At 40.1% G+C, this 22,249-nt stretch overlaps 1 protein-coding gene across 1 annotated transcript in view; it reads left to right on the top strand.

The window, feature by feature from the left end:
• Positions 1–22,249, top strand: part of CSMD2 (CUB and Sushi multiple domains 2) — a 1,088,526-nt gene that overhangs the window by 1,027,842 nt on the left and 38,435 nt on the right. Inside the window, exons 44-51 of the mRNA XM_044285154.1 lie at positions 1,320–1,465; positions 1,911–1,991; positions 5,279–5,392; positions 6,113–6,301; positions 7,840–7,986; positions 10,713–10,901; positions 19,966–20,151; positions 20,233–20,427. Coding sequence (XP_044141089.1) covers positions 1,320–1,465; positions 1,911–1,991; positions 5,279–5,392; positions 6,113–6,301; positions 7,840–7,986; positions 10,713–10,901; positions 19,966–20,151; positions 20,233–20,427 — 1,247 coding nt within the window. The remainder of the gene's footprint in view (positions 1–1,319; positions 1,466–1,910; positions 1,992–5,278; positions 5,393–6,112; positions 6,302–7,839; positions 7,987–10,712; positions 10,902–19,965; positions 20,152–20,232; positions 20,428–22,249) is intronic.

Raw genomic sequence — 22,249 nt, 5'->3', positions numbered from 1 at the left:
TGTCAATGGGGACAAAACGGAACGAAACGGAATGCACCAGAATGCATTCCATTCCGTCTGGTTGCATTCCCATCGTGGACAGAATAAGACTGCAAGCATTCTGTCCGCGATGTGGTGCGGAGCAAGACGTCCTGACACACAATGTAAGTCAATGGGGACGGATATGGCTCTGTCCCCCATTGACTTTCAATGGTGTTCATGACTGACCCGTCATGGCTATTTTAAAGACAATACAACCTGATCAGTTCATAACGAATGCAGACGGTAATATTATCGTGACGGAAGCGTTTTTGCTGATTCATGACGGATCCAGCAAAAACGCTGGTGTGAAAGTAGCCTTAGTTGAAGCAGCACTGCAGTACCAACTTCCAGCATCAGAGCCAAAAGGATACAACTGATCAGCATGGGTAAGGATAGGTCGTCAATATCAAAATGCTGGACAATCCCTTTAAGACAAGTAAGACATGGTGAAATAGTAATAAATTAGCCACAATATTTACCAAGTTTATTTATAATGTTGTATCATTTTGTAAGTACATTGTATTACTTGTCCTGATACTATTACATGGTCTTGTAGTGCAGCTCTGTATTCACGGTACTGCTCGCTTCAATGCTGGAATCTTCAAATATTGTTAACACACTGTTTTCAGGCACTGTACAGCAATCCGATGTAGAGAATACTGCCCCAATGCAGTTTAGGACCCCCATTTAACTACTAGTTGTCAGCAAGCTTATTGACTGTATCCAATTACAAAATTAACTTTTAATGAGGTCCAAAAATTGTTACTGTTCCATCTCCTAATACACAGTATGTCTACGACAGTCAGAGATTTTCTTGATACATAGCTCCTAAGTTCCTTCTTGAGGTGGCTGCGGAGAGACAATTTGTTATCATGTAGGGTAACTTTATATTTTAAGCTCTGTGTAAGAAAACAAGCTCTGACTGCTATAAATGTATATTGAGAACTGTATTAGCATAGATGTTGGATAACATGGCCGTGGAGTTATAGAGTAGACATTTACTTAGGAAGAATATATTTGTGTAAAATGCAAAGTTACACTGTATGTTGATTAAAAAAAAAACACATTATAGGTGTTATATGGACGTATGTTTGAGCTATGGTAACTGCACGGTGGTGACCATAAACTGCCGCTAATGTCACTTCTAGAGTACAGGTTAATGCCTGCAATTAGCATTACCTGCGGCGTAGTCGCCACAGCTCGGACACACGTAAAATACCACTCAAACAGTAATTCATACTGTTTAATCATTTCCAACTGCCACAGTAATTGTAACAGCTTTTGTTCTCATTTTGAAGGGATGGTCCCTATCAAACAGATCCTCAGCTGGGTGTCTTCTCCAGTAGTTCCAGTAAGAGATCTACTATGAGCTCCTCCAATCAGGTCCTTATCACTTTTCATAGCAATGCTGCTAATGGCGGAATCTTTGCATTATACTTCTATGGTAAGCCTGGCAAAATGAACTGAACTAACCAACTATAGTTTCATTGATAATATCCACATATATTTCCAACTGGATGGCTTGTTGGTTTTTGTCACCTTTTCTTGGTCGTTAATCTTAGGAATCATAAATGTTGAGTCAGAATGTTCTCCTGGTGCTAGTTTCCCATTAGAATTGACAGAAAGGTTGTACACTTACTGCATGTAGAAATGCAACCCATCTTAATCAATTCAGTCATGACCTATTTTATGTATTTCATACATACGTGGTTGTCTAGGGCCCACCAGTAAAAATTATGCCTAGGTACCCACCAGGAGACTGACCTATTTTCCTGTGGGCCAGTCCGAGTCTGTCTGGGTGTCACCACAGCCTACATCTAGTGCAGTCACATACCTATATAATCATATTACATCATATTACATATAACAAGAATTTCTTCTTGTAATAGGATACCGACTTCGGAAATGTAAACCACCAACGACGGTACCAAATGGAGAGGTTCTATCTGGTAGTGAGGAATTTCTAATGGGTGAGTATTCATGGCAATTACTCAAAAGCATTCTGTGTTGAAAATGTATGATTTTTCAGTTGTTATAGTTTGGGATAATTGTAACCAGTAATATAGAAAACCACAATAACTAGGTGACATTTAAAAGGATTTTCAGATTTTTTTAATGGAAAAAGGAATCTATCTGAATACTAAATGTGAAATTTAAATTTGATATTTAGTGCCCGAGCCCTCTCTCGTCCAGCACTGTGCTCTAGCCTTTTTCCCCCTGGCTGCAGCAGTGTCATGCCTGTATGCTATATGCCTGTATGACCAGTGCAGCTAATCACTGGCCTCAGCAGTCTTGTGCCATATACCACTAAGGTTGGTGATTGACTGCAGAGGTCACATGCAGTATACGGCATGGCATTGCTGCACCCAGAATATTCCATGGCTGATGAGGAAAGGAGCAGGGGGCTTGGAATGGTAGCATTTTTATGTAAATAAATTCCTTTAGACAAACAAAAATACATGCATAAAACACTAGCTTCTAGTACTACATACTGATGTCCTGAACTATTCGCCGGCGAACAGTTCCTGGCGAACATAGCTTGTTCACGTTCGCCGCGGCGGGCGAACATATGCGATGTTCAGTCCGCCCCCTATACATCATCATTGAGCAAACTTTGACCCTGTACCTCACAGTCAGCAGACACATTCCAGCTAATCATCATACCCTCCCTCCCAGACCCTCCCACCTCCTATCAAAAAGCAAGGACAGCATCCATCTTAGATTCATTCTGAAGCTTATTGGTTATATTAATCGCATTGCGAATTCAACTTAGAGCGGGGTTCCTAATGGTTATATTGCTAGAATATAATGAAGATTGAGAATATAGTGCTATATTCGTTGTCAATTCTAGCAATACAACCATTAGGAACTCAGATCTAAGTTGAATTCGCAATGAGATTAATGCAGGTTATTTTATTCGCATTGCGAATTCAACTTACCACACTCTGCGTCAACTACGTAATTTTCCATGGGAGTTTTGCCATGGATCCCCCTCCGGCATGCCACAGACCAGGTGTTAGTCCCCTTGAAACAACTTTTCCATCACTATTGTGGCCATAAAGAGTCCCTGTTGGTTTTAAAATTTGCCTGCCTATAGAAGTTTATGGCAGTTCACCCGTTCGCGAACATTTGCGGAAATTCGCGTTCGCCGTTCATGAACTGAAAATTTTATATTTGCGACATCTCTAGTACTACATAATCTGACATAAATCTATCATAGCACTGCCTCTGTTTGTAATGGTTCTCTCTGCTCTCCCCCTCCCTTCTCTCAGTGTTTGATAGCAGCACAATCTCAGTGTGAAGGCTTGGAAGTTAACCTTTTCCAGACCGCCAATTTACATCGGCGGCCGAGCATTTGAAAATAGCACACACTGATATGTGCAGCGGGCACCATGGCCGCTGGGTATCTGGTGTTTTAAAGACCAGACACCCGAAAATAATTAACTTTTAACCCTTCAGATACCATGGTTATCCAGGTGTGCTTCAGTGTTCCCCAGTGGTGATTGGGGTAGCTAGAACATGTATGCAGCAGCCCCTATCATCTGGTGTGATGGTACCAGAACATTGTACACAACATTTGAACAGGAAAACCTTCCTTAAAGCAATAAAATTTAGGGATCCACAACAGGGATGACTATAATCCCATGTGGATCCGTCCATAAAGTCCAGGATCCCTCCCTGCTATGAACATAAAGGTATTTTGCTTTTAAAATGATTAGGGTTAAAACAAGATGGCCAAACATAGTGGATGAATCAAACATGGCCGCTGGATTATTTGAGCAACACTGTCCCTAACACATGAGCAATTGCCACATCTCTCCCTAGTCTCAGCTCACAGTACAATGGCGGAGACTGGCTTGGATGAGGCATTTATAGGGCTGTGACATCACAAGGGATGACTACCTGCAAATTGGCTGGCTGCACAGCATTATGGGTGATCTCACGTTCCCAGGCTTCTTACTTTCACTTTGTAACATGTGCAGCGGCCATTTTAGGAAAACCTTATTCGTTACCACAAACTGCAAGTAAATTCGGCTTCATTATAAATCAAAGTTTTCCTAAACTTTGGAGTGAATTCTACTTTGCATGCTTCTCTTTGCACAACACAACTTTTCATGCATCACCTTAAGAAGAATTAGAATACTTAATGCAAAATTTAGCTTAAAAAGCCAAGACAAAGTGTAACAATATCACTGTAATTTAACACATCTATAATATGTGTCATGCTTCGGTGTGGGAGGTAAACACCACACCGAGCATAGGAGGGAATGAGGAAACAGAGAATCAGGCCTGGGAACTAGGGGAGGAAAATGGACACCTCCTAGTGAAAACCCTAAGGCCCCATGCACACGGCCGTTGTTCACAGCCGTGTGCGGGCCGTGGAACCGCGGCCTGGATCCCTTCCTGTGAGCTGGAGCGCACGGCGTCACTGGTTGCTATGACGCCGTGCGCCCCCTGCTGCCGGCACAGTACAGTAATACACTGGTATAGATCATACCAGTGTATTACTGTATAGCGGCGGCAGCAGGGAGCGCACGGCGTCATAGCAACCAGTGACGCCGTGCGCTCCAGCTCACAGGAAGGGATCCAGGCCGCGGTTCCACGGCCCGCACACGGCTGTGAACAACGGCCGTGTGCATGGGGCCTAAGGTAGGTTAGTTCATACGCAGGAATACCTAGCATCCTATCTAACCCTATAGTACCCTGGTACTAATGGCAGGGACGACACTACCTGTTCCTCCAAAAGGAAGGACGAACAGGAATCTACTTCAGACTAATACAAACAATAGGGAAATGCAACACACATAACCCAAACAAAATACAAAAGGGAAAGGAAATACTTAACTTTAAAAAGGCTATGGAAGCACCATGAACTCAGCTGAGATCCAACCACAAACAATCCACAGGCAAGGTTGCTATAAACTTCACAGCAGTGAGTGGGAGAAGCAACTATAAATAAGGAAGGTTAAATTACCACATAAGCAACACATAGAGGCAAGGGGTGTGGCCATTACCAGAAACAACACAGACACCTATAAACCTATCATTTAAAACACGTTTTGCCAGTCTCACAGATCTCCTGCCGCTCAATGTCGCCGGGACGTCCGTATGTCTCGGTACGTCTGTGACAATATGTCTAAAATTGAGGTAAAGTATATCAGATTCATGACTAATGTTAATTACTATGTCCTGTGCTATATCATCACAAAATATTTCCAAAATTTTAGATAGCATCATCATTTTCCTAATCCTCTAGGTGACATTGTACGTTATAAATGTCTCCCGGGATTCACATTGATGGGGCCAGAGATTTTGATATGTCGACTTGGAACTCGCTTGCAATTTGAAGATCTTCCCCCAACTTGTGAAGGTAAGATCATATACCATTGGTTATGCATGCTTCAGTGATACATAGGATTCAGCCATTTTACCTTTTGTTCCACTATCATGCCTATTGTCCAAACCGTAGCCACAATCAACTTTGCATACAATGTTTAGCCCTCCTGAAGATCTGCAATTATGATTTTGACTTTCGAAAGTAGACAGTCACCTGTGAGTCTATGCACTTTGAGTTGACTGTCACTAACTATCCAAGTTAGTTGAAAACTGTAGAATCATAGTCATTATCAAAGTATGTATAGCCAGGCCAAGATCTAAAGCTTACCAGTTTGCCATATGGCAAGCTGAGTTGCTATATAGTAAGACACACGATAATCAACTGTAACATACCACTTCCAACAATAGTGTACTTTGCAGGGCCAGTGTCTGTATCTGGTAAACCTGTAAGATGCCTGATTTATAATGGTTCCATAGCAATCTGGGTAAACCTGTTTTATGTATGTCATTTACATAATTCGGTCTATTAGATAAGGAGTCCACCGTGACTGCCACCCATTGTGCTGCGGGCTGGCCTAGGTTCTTACTCATACATATTGGCAGTGTGATTTTTTTTTCTTTTCTTGAAAGGTAGGTTATTCTTTGTGATAGGTAATTAAGTAACAATAGATTTCTATAGGGTAACTTTACTGTGCTGTTCATGCAGATGTTCTTATTTTTTTTAATTAATTAATTAATTTATTTTTAACCACAGTACTTTGTCCAACCAATGAGATCCTAACCGATTCCACTGGAGTGATCCTCAGCCAGAGTTATCCCGGCACTTACCCTCAGTTCCAGACATGTTCTTGGCTTATTAAAGTTGAAGCTGGCTACAATGTGACACTGACTGTGGAATATTTTCTGAGTGAAAAGCAGTATGATGAATTTGACATTTTTGATGGTGAGCTATCTCAAAATCTCTAAAATCAAGTTTAATGTAAGGTATTTATACAGACAAAAGTGAGTTATGAAATTATGGATACAAAGTAGCTGTACTGTGTAAAAGGTGAAACACTGTTTGGCGGACCCATTGAAGTGAATGGTTCCGCATATGGTCCGCAAAAAAAACAGGAACGGAAGCGGAAAGAAAATGCGTTTGTGTGCATAAGCCCTAAGTCAGTGGGGTCAATGAACAGAGCTGTATATGCATTTTTGGGAAAAGGGGCACTTTTTGTGGCATTATTCTTGCTGTATGTTTTGATTTTCTGGCAATTTAGCTTTTTTATAGACAAAAGCATATGTTACAAATGTCATGAATAGATTAAAAAAAATGCAAAAATGCTTTAAAATTTATGGAGTTTTTACAAGCTAAAGAGAGGATGTTGAAAAAAAATAAACTATGTCTAGGAGATTTTATTTTGCCCTGTGCTGCTTGTGGGTCTTGCTGAGTTAGGCATAAAGTTTCAAAAGAAAATTAAACCCTCAATAAGCCCTGAAGCCCTGAAAGTAGGAAAATAAAATAAAGAATGTTCTCAAGAAGCGTTGTCAGTATCACATAGCGTAAAAGATTTACATATTCAAAGATGAATAAATCAGACTTGTGCCATTTTTGTCGGTTATGAATAGTATATAAAATAGTTTTCTTACACTTTCTTGAATAGAACACACTTTCAAAAAGGGATGTCTCAAACTTTGCATTTGCATGTAGGTTTTCAGAGATAGAGTGAATGAATTGACTAAATTGTTGCAGGCTAAAAATATTGCATGCTACTAATACACATAAGAGAAATATTAATAATAGGACAAGAAGCTATCATTTTAAATATGAATTATACAAAATGTGAAATTTTTTAAATAGGTTGTTTGAGTCTTATTTTATTTAATGGGCTAAAATGGGCTGCAAATGGGCTAAATTTACAAAGGAAACTATACTTGCCGCTTCTCTTTGCCACTTCCAACGCTGCAGTTCAGTCCTGCACTGCTGATGACATCTTCCTGACTGTAGCGGTGTTCCATGCGCACAGTTCATCATGCAGGGAATTATTATCCTCAGTGTACCAGACATTACTGCTGAGGCCAGTATTTGGCTGGAGTGGTCATGTGGTATGCACAGAACATCACCACTGCAGCCAGGAAAACAAACAGCGGCCTGGAAAACCAGAGCACAGATCAGGAAGTGTCAGGCATCCCATAGTGGTGACTAGAGAGTACACCACGCAAGCACAGCCATCTAATTACCACTATGGGACTGCTGGAAATAGTCATCTCTGGCTATTGTCAGAACTCCCATAGTGGTCAACAGAATTTGGCCATGCATGCATGGCTGCTCTCCCTTCACTTCTAAAGATAGGATCGGGTCCCAGAGAAGATATATATTTGACATTGATTTGCCATCAGTGTCTGAGATGGGAATACCCCTTCAAGGAGTCAGAGGAAATATCCATCAACATTTGAGTTGTCTCTTCTATGAACGCTTTCTAATAAAGCTTCTCCTTCTAGGACCCTCTGGTCAGAGCACATTACTTACCTCTCTGAGTGGGAACTATTCAGCACCCATGACCTTCAGAAGTACAGGAAACAAGGTCCTACTGCGCTGGATGTCTGACCATGCATATAGCAGGAAAGGGTTTAAGATACGCTATTCAGGTAAGAATGACATAATAATTCATAATGACTAATGGATGAAGAGACACTTTGGGGGAGATTTATCATCTCCCTTGCACCTGAAAAGTGGCATTAAATAGTCACCAACAATCTCTAGTTTTTACGCTGTCATTACCACTTTCCTCAAAGGTGGCATTAGCAAGGGTGGGAAGGGGATGTGGTCAGCCTCCCAGACAAATTTATCTTCATTTACGCCTTCGTAAATGAAGCCAGAAATCTACGTCAGCTCTGAGCTGTTGTAGATTTCTGTTTAGGCACACGGACTGCAGGAACATGCGCCTAATTTATGATGAGGCCTGCACCTTATCGTAAATTAGACGCATCCTCGAGCAGCGCAGAAAGCGCTGGTCTTGATAAATATCCATCTTTACCTAGATTGTGTTGCCAGTTTTTTAGGGAACATTTATATAGGGAACAGTTATATTAATTATGCAGTTACTAAATATGGGGAAGTAGATATACTGTACACGCTGTACAAAAGTAATTGATAATATGACAAATAATGTTGTGAGGTTCTATACTTCTTAGTCAAATCCAATTTAAAATAATCCAAATGGCAATATCTGTCCATCATAATGTAACTATTCTCGTGCATGCTTGGCCAGTTATTCTGTCTCAAGGCCCTTTATTTAGTGTCATGGTAGCCTTCAATATGTGTATCACTAGTCTTTATATTTTTTAGCTTAATCCCTATCTTTATCAGTGTAGAGATTGTGTATGGATTCATATCTCCATCCACCTAAGGATTTCCGTTCTGATCAGAATAGTGGTTCAGATGTCTTCAGATCCTTTCACTTTTTTCACATTTTGTTATGTTGAGGCCAAAGACAAAGTGAAAACCGAATGTTCAAAATCTTTGCTAATTGATTAAAAGTTAAAAACTAAAATATTGCATTGACATAAGTATTCCGATCCTTTACCCAGTACTTAGTTGAAGTACTTTTGGCAGCGTTTACGGCCTCCATTCTTCTTGGGTATGATGCCACAAGGTTTGCAGATCCTCTCAAGCTCAGTCAGATTGGATGGTGAGCGTCAGTGGAGAGCCATTTTCAGGTCAGGTCTCTAGCTGAGCCACTTAAGGGCATTCACAGAGTTGTCCCTATGCAATTTCTGTGTTGTCTTGGCTGTGTGTTTAGGGTCATTGCCTTGTTGAAAGGTAAACTTTTGACCCAGTATGAGGTACAGAGCAGGTTTTAATTTAGAATATCTCTTTACTTTCCTCTATTCAGCTTTCCCATCACTCTGACCAGTCTCGCTGTTTTAGCTGCTGAAAAATACCCCAACAGCATGATGCTGCTACCATAATGCTTAACTGTAGGGATGGTATTGGGCAGCATCTTTTTTCCTCCAAACATGATGTTTAGAATTAATGGCAATAAATTCAATCTTGGTTTTATGATACCAGAGAAGCTTGTTTCTCACAGATTAAGAGTCCTTTATGTGCTTTTTTGCAAACTCATGTATCTTTTACTGAGCCACTCTGCCATAAAGCCCAGATTTGTGAAGTCCTGCAGTGATTGTTTACCTTCTGGAAGTTTCTCCCATCTGCACACAGAGGGCCAGATTTAGCATTAGCTCAAGTAAAAAAAATGGACTGAAAAAGTCGCAATTTTTTTATTTCTTTTTTATTTTACCACAAGGTCACAAGAACATAACAAATGTGAAAAAAATGAAAGGGTCTGAAGACTTTTTTAATGCACTATATATGAATCCAAACATAATCTTTATTACATGGTAGACATCAAAAAGGGGTGGCCACTCTGACCACACATGATTCTTTGTGCTGTTGGTAAAATCACGAAGGAAGAATGCATTAGAATCTTACAATAGTGCAGCCAGGGGTTATCCAATGTCTAGAACATGCCCCCCAATGCCCGGGCCCCTCATATAGATTATACTTACCCCGCTCCCCATCACCCGCATCGCTCCCGATACCCACACGGCTGCTGCAGCAGCCAAAGCAGGCGCAATGGCGACAAGCCTCCCTAGCGTCACCCGTGGCGGCAGCCGTGCAGGGATAAGGAGCGACGCGGGTGTCGGGAAGCGGGGTGAGTATAATCTATATGAGGGGCCCATGCATTGGGGAGAATGTGTTAGACTTTGGATAAAGTAACTAATAATCATATTTCAGTGTAGAATTAAAATAGAAAATTATATTTTACAGTTGCTTTTTAAATAGAATGACCAGTATTTAGACAAAAATGTAAGAAAAAGGAAAAGGCATTTTCTGAATGTAAGAGTTTAGTCCATTATCAATTAAACAATATGAATAAAAAATAAAGAAAACAAAATAAATAAAGAAGCAAAAGGTTCACATTATATTTAAATCATAAACTATAACAGTTTACATATTTCTAATCCACATCCCATGGGCATTTATACGTGTCTTTTGTATGGTCTAAAGGTGCTTTTCTGTTATCCTGTAAATTAAAGCCAATTTTGAACTTTTTGTTATATAGCACTTTCATATTTTCAATTTAATTTGGAGGATGATGAAGGCAGACGTTAGAGTGATTGCGCTTTAATGTACTACACAACAATCCACATTGGATCATTACTGCTGCTGATATAGGCACCAACAGTAGTGGTATCCTTTTCACTGCTAGCAGAATTCCATGGTCTCTTAAAGGCAAGCTATTGCATCACCAATAAAAGATAATCATTTAACCTCTTGCTTTATCATGTATACTTTGTTTTTTATGTGTTAGCTGCATACTGCAGTCTACCTCGTCCTCCTCTCCACGGCTCTGTACTGGGTCCTGTCATAAATCCCCCTGGAGGAGTTGTGCGGTACTCTTGCAATCCTGGCTACCGGCTCATTGGTATTAACTCAGCTACATGTCTACGTCGCCCTCAAGGCTATTATGACTGGAACTCTGAGGTGCCACTATGTCAGGGTAAGTCTATGTGAACAATCCCATGGTGCTTTACATAGCAGCTCACGCTCAGATCCATAACACTGTGGAATTTGTAATTAGATGCAATGCAGTCACACCAGACATCTTAGTGGCCTTATTTGAGCCTCTGCTACACAAATACAGAATCATTAATGAAAAAAAGCTATATGGATTCAGGATATACTGTAGATATAATGGGATTTATACATTGACAGTTGCAGTCATAGAAAATGCTAAATGTGTGTGATAATGGTGCTTTTGCATGTGGCTTTCTTAATTTCTTATGGGTCTTTTCAGGAAAAAAGGGCTAATAGGGTTACTCTCACATACCATCCGAGAAGTGTTCAAACAGCAGCGCCAAATTCACAGCTTTGATTTTTTTTGCCGGCAAATGAGAACCACAAAACCTACTGCCCAATGGCAGATGGCTGCCAAAGTCATCCACTGTCACCCATGTGAGACCTACAATGGCATTTACACAGTGTATTACCTTAATTGGAAAGGATACCCCAAACCAAATTCAAAAAATTTAGCTGGAGACTGGACACAAGCTTAATCTATGTGACTTGTCATGTGTTCAACTAAAGCTGGCCATAAACCTGAGATAACTTCTAGCCAACCACTTGTTCGGCCAACAACTGTCTCTCCAGATCCTCCCATAAGATTACTTACCAATACTACACTTGTGATAAGAGAGGACAATTATTTTCTTTGAATCAGGGAAAAATATGATGATATTGGCTATTCCTTTAAACTGAACTATGCCCTATATAAACTTTTTTCAACTAAGGCTAGGCTCACATCTCCATGTGATAAATTCAGTAGTCTGGTCTGGCAGATGAGCAGATTACTGGAAATGCTGTATCCAGTATAGCCAGACACCGTTGGGAACTGCCAGATCTCCTTTCACTTTAATGAGATCTGGCAGGTTTCCTTTATAAATGCAGGCTTTCTGCTGGAAAAATGCCACAGTTTGACAGTTTGCAGCAATTTTTTTTTTTTTGGGGGGGGGGGGCAGAAAGTCGGCATTTATGACAGTAAACCACTGGATCCCATATTAGTAATTAGGTATAAGGTGGTGCCTGGCTATGCTCCCATACTACCAGATTTACTGAACACAGATATAGACATAGCCTAAACCTTTAATTTCTGTTAAATTACACATTTTATGTTGCTTTACAGACTTGAAATCCCATTTCAGCTGTGCAATTTTCTTCTTATCAAGTTTCATGCCCTGCTCTATTGATTAATATGCAATGGCATTCTCAATATGGTCGAACTTATTTCTAATTTAAATTAATTACACATTATGAGCCATAACATAATTATGTTGGTAGGTAACAAAATGTCAAATAATTGTCAAGTTTGCTGCTTACTACGTTTTTTTCAAGGTAGATTTTGTATAACACTCTGTCGCTTGCATTGGAATTCTGCACATTTTGCAGTCTAGACTGAGATCTCCCTCAGCTTCCCTTCCAGCCAGCCTGACACTGTCATAATTATCATTTCAACTGGAGGCATGAGGTGTCCCCCTTCTCCTGTCCAGCCACTAAATTACCTGCCACCATGAGATGCCTGGCTTCTTGTTACCAGGCCAGGCCTGGAGGAGCTGCCAAACTTTGAAACCATAATTGAGTGTTGGCCTCTTTGAGCTCTGTGTGCACTTAATTCACCTTTTCTTACATAGTTAATTTTCTGAAAATCAGGCAGGCATTTCAATTGGATTTTGAAGCTAAAGGCTGTTAAATGCATATAACTGTATAAAAGACTCTCCACTTGGCTATTCTTTTCTTCCATATTTGTCACTTCTTGAATAGGTTCTAAATAAAATTCAGATTAAATATATTTAGAGAAATGTTGAGAGTTATTGCTTCTCTTATTAGGGTAAGTTGATTTCAAGAACTATTTTATTATGATGTTGGTCTTGGTACCATATGCAATACCAGTTAAAGGGAACCTGTCATTAACTATATGCCGGCCTTCACTGAGGGCAGCATAAATTATTGACAGAAATGCCGATTTCAGTCGTGTCAGAAACAGGTGTCGTTCCACTATAGAACAAAAAAGAATGGAGCACCATAGGGTAATAACGTTAAAGATAAATGAAATCGGTATCTCCACTGGGGAGGCTCACCTGATAGGGTTGTCCTAGTTTAGGCACAACTCTAATGTGGACATGTATCGAATTGCCATGAACTCCTCACAACAGATGGTGTGCAGCCCGGGATGGATACTTCTGTTCAGGGATGCCTGGGATCCCGCAGAAAGCCAGTAGTTCAAATAAAAGAAAGGGTATCCCACGGCGCAAAAACCACCCAGTAGATGGAGTAATAATGGTTCTTGTTTATTTGGGCAAGTGGTACAACGCGTTTCGGGGTTTAACCCCTTCTTCAGGTACAATTGACTTGCAAGTCAATTGTACCTGAAGAAGGGGTTAAACCCCGAAACGCGTTGTACCACTTGCCCAAATAAACAAGAACCATTATTACTCCAACTACTTTTATTTGATTTCAGTGGTGTGTCACTCATGAGCTAAAAGTAAATGGTTGCCGAGTACCAGCATAGAAACATAGAAACATAGAATGTGTCGGCAGATAAGAACCATTTGGCCCATCTAGTCTGCCCAATATACTGAATACTATGAAAAGCTCTTGTCCCTATCTTATATGAAGGATGGCCTTATGCCTATCCCATGCATGCTTAAACTCCTCCACTGTATGTGCAGCTACCACTTCTGCAGGAAGGCTATTCCATGCATCCACTACTCTCTCAGTACTTCCTGATATTACTTTTAAACCTTTGCCCCTCTAATTTAAAACTATGTCCTCTTGTAGCAGTTTTTCTTCTTTTAAATATTCTCTCCTCTTTTACCTTGTTGATTCCCTTTATGTATTTAAAAGTTTCTATCATATCCCCTCTGTCTCATCTTTCTTCCAAGCTATACATGTTAAGGTCCTTTAATCTTTCCTGGTAAGTTTTATCCTGCAATCCATGTACTAGTTTAGTAGCTCTTCTCTTAACTCTCTCCAAAGTATCAATATCCTTCTGGAGATATGGTCTCCAGTACTGAGCACAATACTCCAAATGAGGTCTCACTAGTGCTCTGTAGAGCGGCATGAGCACCTCCCTCTTTCTACTGGTAATTCCTCTCCTTTATACCCAAGCATTCTGCCAGCATTTCCTGCTGCTCTATGACATTGTCTGCCTACCTTTAAGTCTTCTGAAATAATGACCCCTAAATCCCTTTCCTCAGATACTGAGGTTAGGACTGTATCACTGATTTTATATTCTGCTCTTGAGTTTTTACGCCCCAGGTGCATTATCTTGCACTTATCAACATAAAATTTTAGTTGCCAGATTTTTGACCATTACTCTAGTTTTCCTAAATCCTTTTCCATTTGGTGTATCCCTCCAGGAACATCAACCCTGTTACAAAACTTTGTGTCATCAGCAAAAAGACACACCTTACCATCGAGGCCTTCTGCAATTTCGCTGATAAAGATATTAAACAATATGGGTCCCAGAACAGATCCCTGAGGTACCCCACTGGTAACAAGACCATGGTCTGAATATGCTCTATTGACAACAACCCTCTGTTGTCTGTCCCTCAGCCACTGCCTCATCCATTCAATAATATGGGAGTCCACGCACAAAGACTGCAATTTATTGATAAGCCTTCTATGTGGGACAGTATCAAAAGCCTTACTAAAGTCTAGATAAGCGATGTCTACTGCACCTCCGCCATCTATTATTTTAGTCACCCATTAAAAAAAATCAATAAGATTAGTTTGACATGATCTCCCTGAAGTAAACCCATGCTGTTTTTCATCTTTCAACCCATGGGATTTTAGATGTTCCACAATCCTCTCCTTAAGTATGGTTTCCATTAATTTCCCCACTATTGATATCAGGCTTACTGGCCTATAGTTGCCCGATTCCTCCCTACTACCTTTCTTGTGAATGGGCACATTTTTTCCAATCTTTTGGGACAAATCCTGTCAACAGTGATTGGTTGAATAAATCTGTTAATGGTTTTGCTAGTTCACCGCTAAGCTCTTTTAATAGCTTTGGGTGTATCCCATCAGGCCCCTGTGACTTATTTGTAGTAATTTTAGACAGCTGACTTAGAACCTCTTCCTCTGTAAAGACACATGCATCAAAATATTTATTAGTCTTCCTTCCTAACTTAGATCCTTTTCCTTCATTTTCCTTCGTAAAAACTGAACAGAAGTATTTATTGAGGCAGTAAGCTAGTTCTTTACCTTCTTCCATATACCTTCCTTCTTTTGTTTTTAATTTGTTAATTCCTTGTTTTAGTTTCCTTTTTTCATTTATATATCTGAAAAATGTCTTATCGCCTTTTTTCACTGACTGAGCTAATTTATTTTCTGCCTGTGCTTTAGAAGCTCTTATAACTTGTTTAGCCTCTCTCTGCCTAATGTTATAAATTTGCCTGTCATCCTCATTTTTTTATTTTATAATTACTAAATGCTAACTTTTTGTTTTTAATGATTTTGGCTACTTCTCCTGAGTACCACAGTGGTCTCATCCTTTTTTTTTGCTTTTACTGACAAGCCTAATGTAATTATCTGTTGCCTTCAATAGTGACACTTTTAAGTAGTCCCATTTCTCCTGGACTCCATTGAAACTTTTCCAATCTGATAGCGACTCGTATACCACTAATCTAATTTTAGAAAAGTCATTTTTTTTTATCTAAAACTTTGGTTTTTGTGTGGTGTGACTCAGTCACTGTACTTATAGTAAACCACACTGACTGGTGATCACTAGAGCCCAAGCTTTCCCCTACAGTAATATCAGACACCAAATTCCCATTTGTGAATACTAAATCTAAAATGGCCTCCTTCCGGGTTGGCTCCTCCACTACTTGCTGTAGAGATAATCCCAGTAGGGAATTTAGAATATCCTGGCAGAACTAGCTATTTTGGTTTTCCAGTTTACATCAGGAAGATTAAAGTCTCCCATAATGATAACTTCCCCTTTCAATGTCATTTTAGCTATTTCCTCAACTAGTAGATCATTTAATTATTTGACTTGGCTAGGAGGTCTATAAATCACACCTACACGAGTTACCTTATGATTATCAAGCTGCAAGGTAACCCAAACTGTCTCTAAATTGGCAGAATAAAATAGAGACAGGTGAGTTGATTTCATCATAGCATCATAATCATTGCAGCCCAGGCCTTGAAAAGAGTCAAATCTACTTGTGAAGAGTCATGGTTATTCATAATCTCCTGCATTCTCACCCATCTGCTGATGATTAGCAGTTCTCTCCTAGAGAGAAAGGGAGAAAACTAGGTAGAAGATTGTCAGTCATCAGCAGGTGGGCAGGAAGAGCAGGAATTTATGAATAACCATGACTCTTCTCAGATGGCCATGACTCTTTTCCAGACACAGGCTGCAATGATTGTGATGTTGGTTCTCGGCAACCATTTACTTTTAACTTATAAATGACAGGCTGTTGAAATCAACTCACCTGTCTCTATTTTATTCTGCCGTTAGTATGGGCAGCATAAAGTTGATGACAGGTTCCCTTTAAGGGTACAGTATATAACTGTTGAATTATTAATGGCGTTTTAGAGGGATATAAAAATTAAATGCAGTTTAAGTAGGAACGCACTATGATCTAACGCATTGCAACATCAGGTCACAGTGTAGTGCATGCAGACACAGTGCTGCATGAAGAGCGTAGGTGCCCGTAGAAAGAGAAGGTGATGAGGATCAGTATTTGATATTTTTTCTTTATTTATCACTTGGAAGGGTGCCATGATAACACTTTGAGGACACTAGATGTGTGATTATAGGTACTGGGCCTTGGTACTGGGTACTAGGGGTCAATAAAAGAGCCACAATAGGAGTCATTATAAGTATTGGGGCACTATGCAGGGGCTTAGAAGTTCTAGGCCACTATATTGGTCATTATAAGTAGTGAGGGTACTATTGAGGGGATTATAAGTATAAACAAGCAAAATAAACAATAATAATTAGGCCACTATGGGAGTCATTATAGGTACCTGGAGTGCTATTGGGGTATTTGAAATAATGGGCCACTAAAGGTATCATTTTCAGTACTGGAGGCACTATGGGGGATTAAAAGCACTGGGACACTATAGGGGTCATTATAATTACTGGGGGCACTATAGCAGGATTATAAGCAATGGACTACTGTAAGGATCATTATAAGTAGCGTTAATCGCAGCGAAGCATTTAAAGGAGAATTTGTTCCAAAGTTTAGGAAAACTTTAATTTGCAGCAAATCAAATTTTTCCGATGATGTGGAAAAGGAGGAAAAGCAGGTGGCAGAAGAAGGGCTCCCACCTGTAGGGCAGAAAGCGCTGGGGTTGGAGAAATGCGTATGCCAGAGCTAATTAATATTCACTGTTTACTGTCAAATAACTAGCCAAACCCCCAACCCAGTTTAAAGGTGGTGCACGGCCATATAAAATAAAGAATGACCATACAGTGCATTCTTCATTATTAAATGAAGGCCATTATTAATTGGCCATCCGGTTCTTCACCGCAGCACTGCCGGAACCCGTCACAGTTTGTGTGGCCGTACCCTAAGGCAGACCAGTCAGGGTATACCTGATTTACTGTATAGCATTTTTTTGACTAATTAACTCATAACAAATCAAATTTCTTGGCTGATTTTGGCGAAGTTGCCGAATAGAATTTTTCTAAACTTCACTCATGTCTAATTATAAGTACTGGGGGCACTATGAGGGTGGGATTAGAAGTACTGGGCCATTATAGGTGTTATTATAAGTACCATGAGAAGTATGGGGGGAATATAAGCACTGGCCACTATAGGGGTCATTATTAGTGGGGCACTATGGCAGAATTATTATTACTGGGCCATTAATAGGGGTCATTATAAGTACTGGTGGTACTATGAGGGGACTATAAACATTGGGCCACTATAACTACTAAGGACACTATAGGATTCATTATAACTACAGTGGGCACTATAGGGGCACAATAACTACAGGGGCAATAACAACGACCCAAAGCATATGTCAGGATTGGCGAAGAAATGGTTCAATGACAATGAAGTAGAGGTTCTAAATTGGCCCCCACAGTCCCAAAACCTCAACCAACTTGAACACTTGTGAGTAGAGTTGAAGAAAGTTCCTTAGTAAGTTGACCAGTATGCACCAACATTGGGAACATGTAGAAGAGACCAGGGAGCATATTTCAGTAGAGACATGCTTGAATCTGATCGAGAGCATGCCCAGAAGGATTCATGCAGTGTTAAAAAGCCAAAGGTGGATTTAAAAAATAATAAAAATGTAAATTTAGAATTTTAGGAGCAAAACAGTAACAATCTAATTACATGACAAGAATCTTCATAACTAATCATATGCTTAATAGTTTCAAGTCCAATTTATGTATGAGATAGCCAAGATGACTGTCTATAAAATGATGGTAGTTTCATGTTTGAGGCTGTAGTGGATGGCGAGATATGGAGCCTGAAATTTTCAAGGTCAAAGCATTGTTACCCTTTAGCTCGCCAGTAAATATGGTGTATTCATGTTTGTGTAGTATTTATATGGTGTAGTTCTGAATGTGTGTAGAGTATATACACAGTAAAGTATATTTCTGTGTCTGTAGTGTATATATAGTGTACTTATGTATGTAGTGTATATGTGGTGTATTTATATCTGTGTGGGTAGTGTATATATGGTGTATTACCAACTAACAGTTTGGCCCGAGCTGAGCTCGGGCAGAAGTGGAGGCGGGATGGAGCTGCTTTAGCTGTTGATGTCTCCTGGATAGTAGCAGCTAGAGGCATTCCAGGCTTTCATACAAGACCAAAATGACAGCTAAAGTCTAAACAGCTAAACAGTCAGCACTAATCGCAGGTAAAACCTGCTTTTACTTTCAGTTTAGCTTCATTCACTGCATCCCGATTTCTAAAAGTGAAATCTTCCCATGTACTGAAGATATTGCTTTCATTCTGATATTGTTTGAAACCTTATAATGCCAGCTGTCAAACAATACTACAGCTCTAGCTGGTGCCAACCAGAGATAGGAGCAGCTAAAGCAGCTCCCTTCCCCCTCTGTTGGTCTGGAGGGGAAGAGGGGAGCAGTTGCAGAGCTGACAGCCTGGAGGAAGAAAGAGAAAATAGTAAAAAAAAATATAGAAATGTGTCATTGTCATGATTGTAGTGACCCACGTAATAAAATTGTTATTTTTACCATACAGTGAATGCCGTAAATAAATTCTGCAAAATAATGTAAAATTGCTGTTTTTTGTTATCTTTCCCACAAAAAATAAAGTAATGAAATAATATACACAATATATGCCAAATGGTTCCTAAAAAACCTACAACTAATCCTGCAAAATGAAAAAAGAAAATAAAAAATGAAAACGTTATGACTGCTAGAACACAAAGGGGAAAATATTATTGGTCCTAAAAGCTAAAATTATTTATGTCACTAAGGGGTTAAAAATGCAATAGTGTCCCCAACAAAATATACTACATACACACATAAAAAATGTACAATAAAAAAGTGACCTTTTTGAGTTTGTTTTTTTTTCCAATTTTAACGTGTCTATTATGAGGTTAATGCGTGTGTAACATATGTATGATGTGCATGTGGTGCATATTTGGTGTAGTTATGTATTTGTGTGTACTGTATTGTATATTTGGTGTATTTATGTATGCATTTGTGTGGTGCATATTTGGTGTATTTATGTGTGTGTAGTGTATATATCGTTTGTATGTGTGTATGTATATATGGTATATGTACAGTATGTGTATAGTGTATGTATTGTGTGTGTAGTCTTTGTATATATTTATCATTATGCTGAGTAGGAAAACTGTTGTTAAAAAATGGAATCCCACCTCTGGGAATACCCCTTTAATTATTACACTGTTTTACATTATTTAAAACAATAGATATCTGTAATCTCTTTTCCTGCTAATAAATGAGAATCTTTAACATGGTAGCCCACTCTATTAACGCAGAATTCTCTAATAGGGTATATTAAAAATTGTCGAAATATTGACAAGAACTGCGATCATTTATCTTTTCTCTACAGCAATGTTTTGCGGAGTACCAGCTGCTTCAAAGAATGGGGCAGTATTTGGAAAGGAGTACACTGTAGGCACCAAGGCTCTGTATGAATGCGGTGAGGGGCACCAACTTTTGAATCGAGAAGATGCAGTTGCAGAGTGTCTATCTTCTGGGCACTGGAGCAATGGCAACAATCCTCCACAATGTACACGTGAGTATGCCAGTTCACTTTCATGTTGGTACAGTGGAGAATACTTTGCTTTATATTACATCTTCACCTTCCCTTTCTCAGCCGTCACATGTCCAGAAATCAACAGTTTAAACACAGAACACGGTCGCTGGCGTCTTATCCTTAAAACTCAGTATCTGTATGGTGCTGAGCTCATGCTAATCTGTGACCCTGGCTACTACTACATGGGACCTCGCATTATTCGCTGTCAAGCTAATGGATCTTGGAGTGTGGGGGAGAACGTGCCAACCTGCAACAGTAAGATATAGTGAAATCCACTACCATAATATGATGCACTAGGACATTTTGCCATTGAGAGTGCAGGATATGCCTTTCTATTACTGGGTCATTTTGAGCTATTCAGAACATGAATACTAGCAAAGCTGTCACATTACTGCCTGATGCTGAGCTTTCATATTCTAGAGTGATACTTAGTTACCATATCAATGGATAACACTAAGCTATTCTATTACTGTCTGACCCATATGTCATAGTACAGATTGATACATTTAATAGAAGGCAGCGATTTGCTTTGTTGTAAGGATAGAGAATGTGGCTGGCATATTAACAAGATTCATTATTTGACTAGAACCCCTAGAAACGAAGCAACATGGTGTAAGTCGGAGCATGAAATCTAGTTTCAAGGTCCGACATTCAAAAAATAATACTTCCTACAAATATGCAGTAAAATATATTTCATACTTCAGTGTGCCATGTATTGGCCACTTTATATTAAGGTAATTTAGATTTAAAATAGTCTATGTTCAGATCTGAGGGTTGATTCAGAATTGCAGTTTTTAGTGTAAAGGCCAATTTACACAGACCGACTGAACAGACATTTATTGGAAACTAACAAATCATTCCCAATAATTGCCTGCTCCTCAGAGATGGTGACAGTATCAATCTTCGGAATGGTGCACCAGCAACTTCTACTGCTCTTGCTTGTCCCCATACAAATGCATGGTTTCATAGTAGCTGGCCTATTGTAAAGGGACCTTAAGCCTGACTTGTCAATATTGGAGTGAAGAAGGAGAAAAAATATATTTTTTGTATAGATTGTACATTAATCTATGCATAACAGGATTATCTATAACAAGGATACATCCTGCACGTCTAGAGGAAAGAAGGTTTCTACACAAACGTAGAAAGGTATTCTTTACGTTAAGAGCAGTAACTCTATAGAACTCTCTGTCTGAGAAGGTGGTGATGGTGAATTCAGTAAAAGAGTTCAAGAGGGGCCCGGATGTATTTCTAGAGTGTAAGGGCCCATTCACAAAACATTTTTTATGCTGTTTTTCATGTGTTTTCCATGCTAAAAAAACTCCTCTAAGGGCCCTTTCACACTTGCGTTGTCCGGATCCGGCATAGAGTTCCGTCGTCGGGGCTTTATGCCGGAAGAATCCTGATCAGGATTATCCTAATGCATTCTGAATGGAGAGAAATCCGTTCAGGATGCATCAGGATGTCTTCAGTTCCGGAACGGAACGTTTTTTGGCCGGAGAAAATACCGCAGCATGCTGCGCTTTTTGCTCTGGCCAAAAATCCTGAAGACTTGCCGCAAGGCCGGATCCGGAATTAATGCCCACTGAAAGGCATTGATCCGGATCCGGCCTTAAGCTAAACGTCGTTTCGGCGCATTGCCGGACCCGACGTTTAGCTTTTTCTGAATGGTTAACATGGCTGCAAGGACGCTAAAGTCCTGGCAGCCATGGTAAACTGTAGCGGGGGAGCAGCATACTTACCGTCCGTGCGGCTCCCCGGGCGCTCCAGAGTGACGTCAGGGCGCCCCAAGTGCATGGATCACGTGATCACATGGAACACGTCATCCATGCGCACAGGGCGCTCTGACGTCACTCTGGAGTGCCCCGGGAGCCACGCGGACTGTAAGTATACCACTCCCCCGCTCCCCGCTCCTACTATGGCAACCAGGACTTTAATAGCGTCCTGACTGCCATAGTAACACTGAACGCATTTTGAAGACGGCTCCGTCTTCAAATGCTTTCAGTACACTTGCGTTTTTCCGGGTCCGGCGTGTAATTCCGGCAAGTGGAGTACAGGCCGGATCCGGACAACGCAAGTG

The sequence above is a fragment of the Bufo gargarizans genome, chromosome 3 (genome assembly GCF_014858855.1).
Source record: "Bufo gargarizans isolate SCDJY-AF-19 chromosome 3, ASM1485885v1, whole genome shotgun sequence".
NCBI lineage: Eukaryota > Metazoa > Chordata > Amphibia > Anura > Bufonidae > Bufo > Bufo gargarizans.
This window is presented reverse-complemented; position numbering and strand designations above follow the sequence as displayed.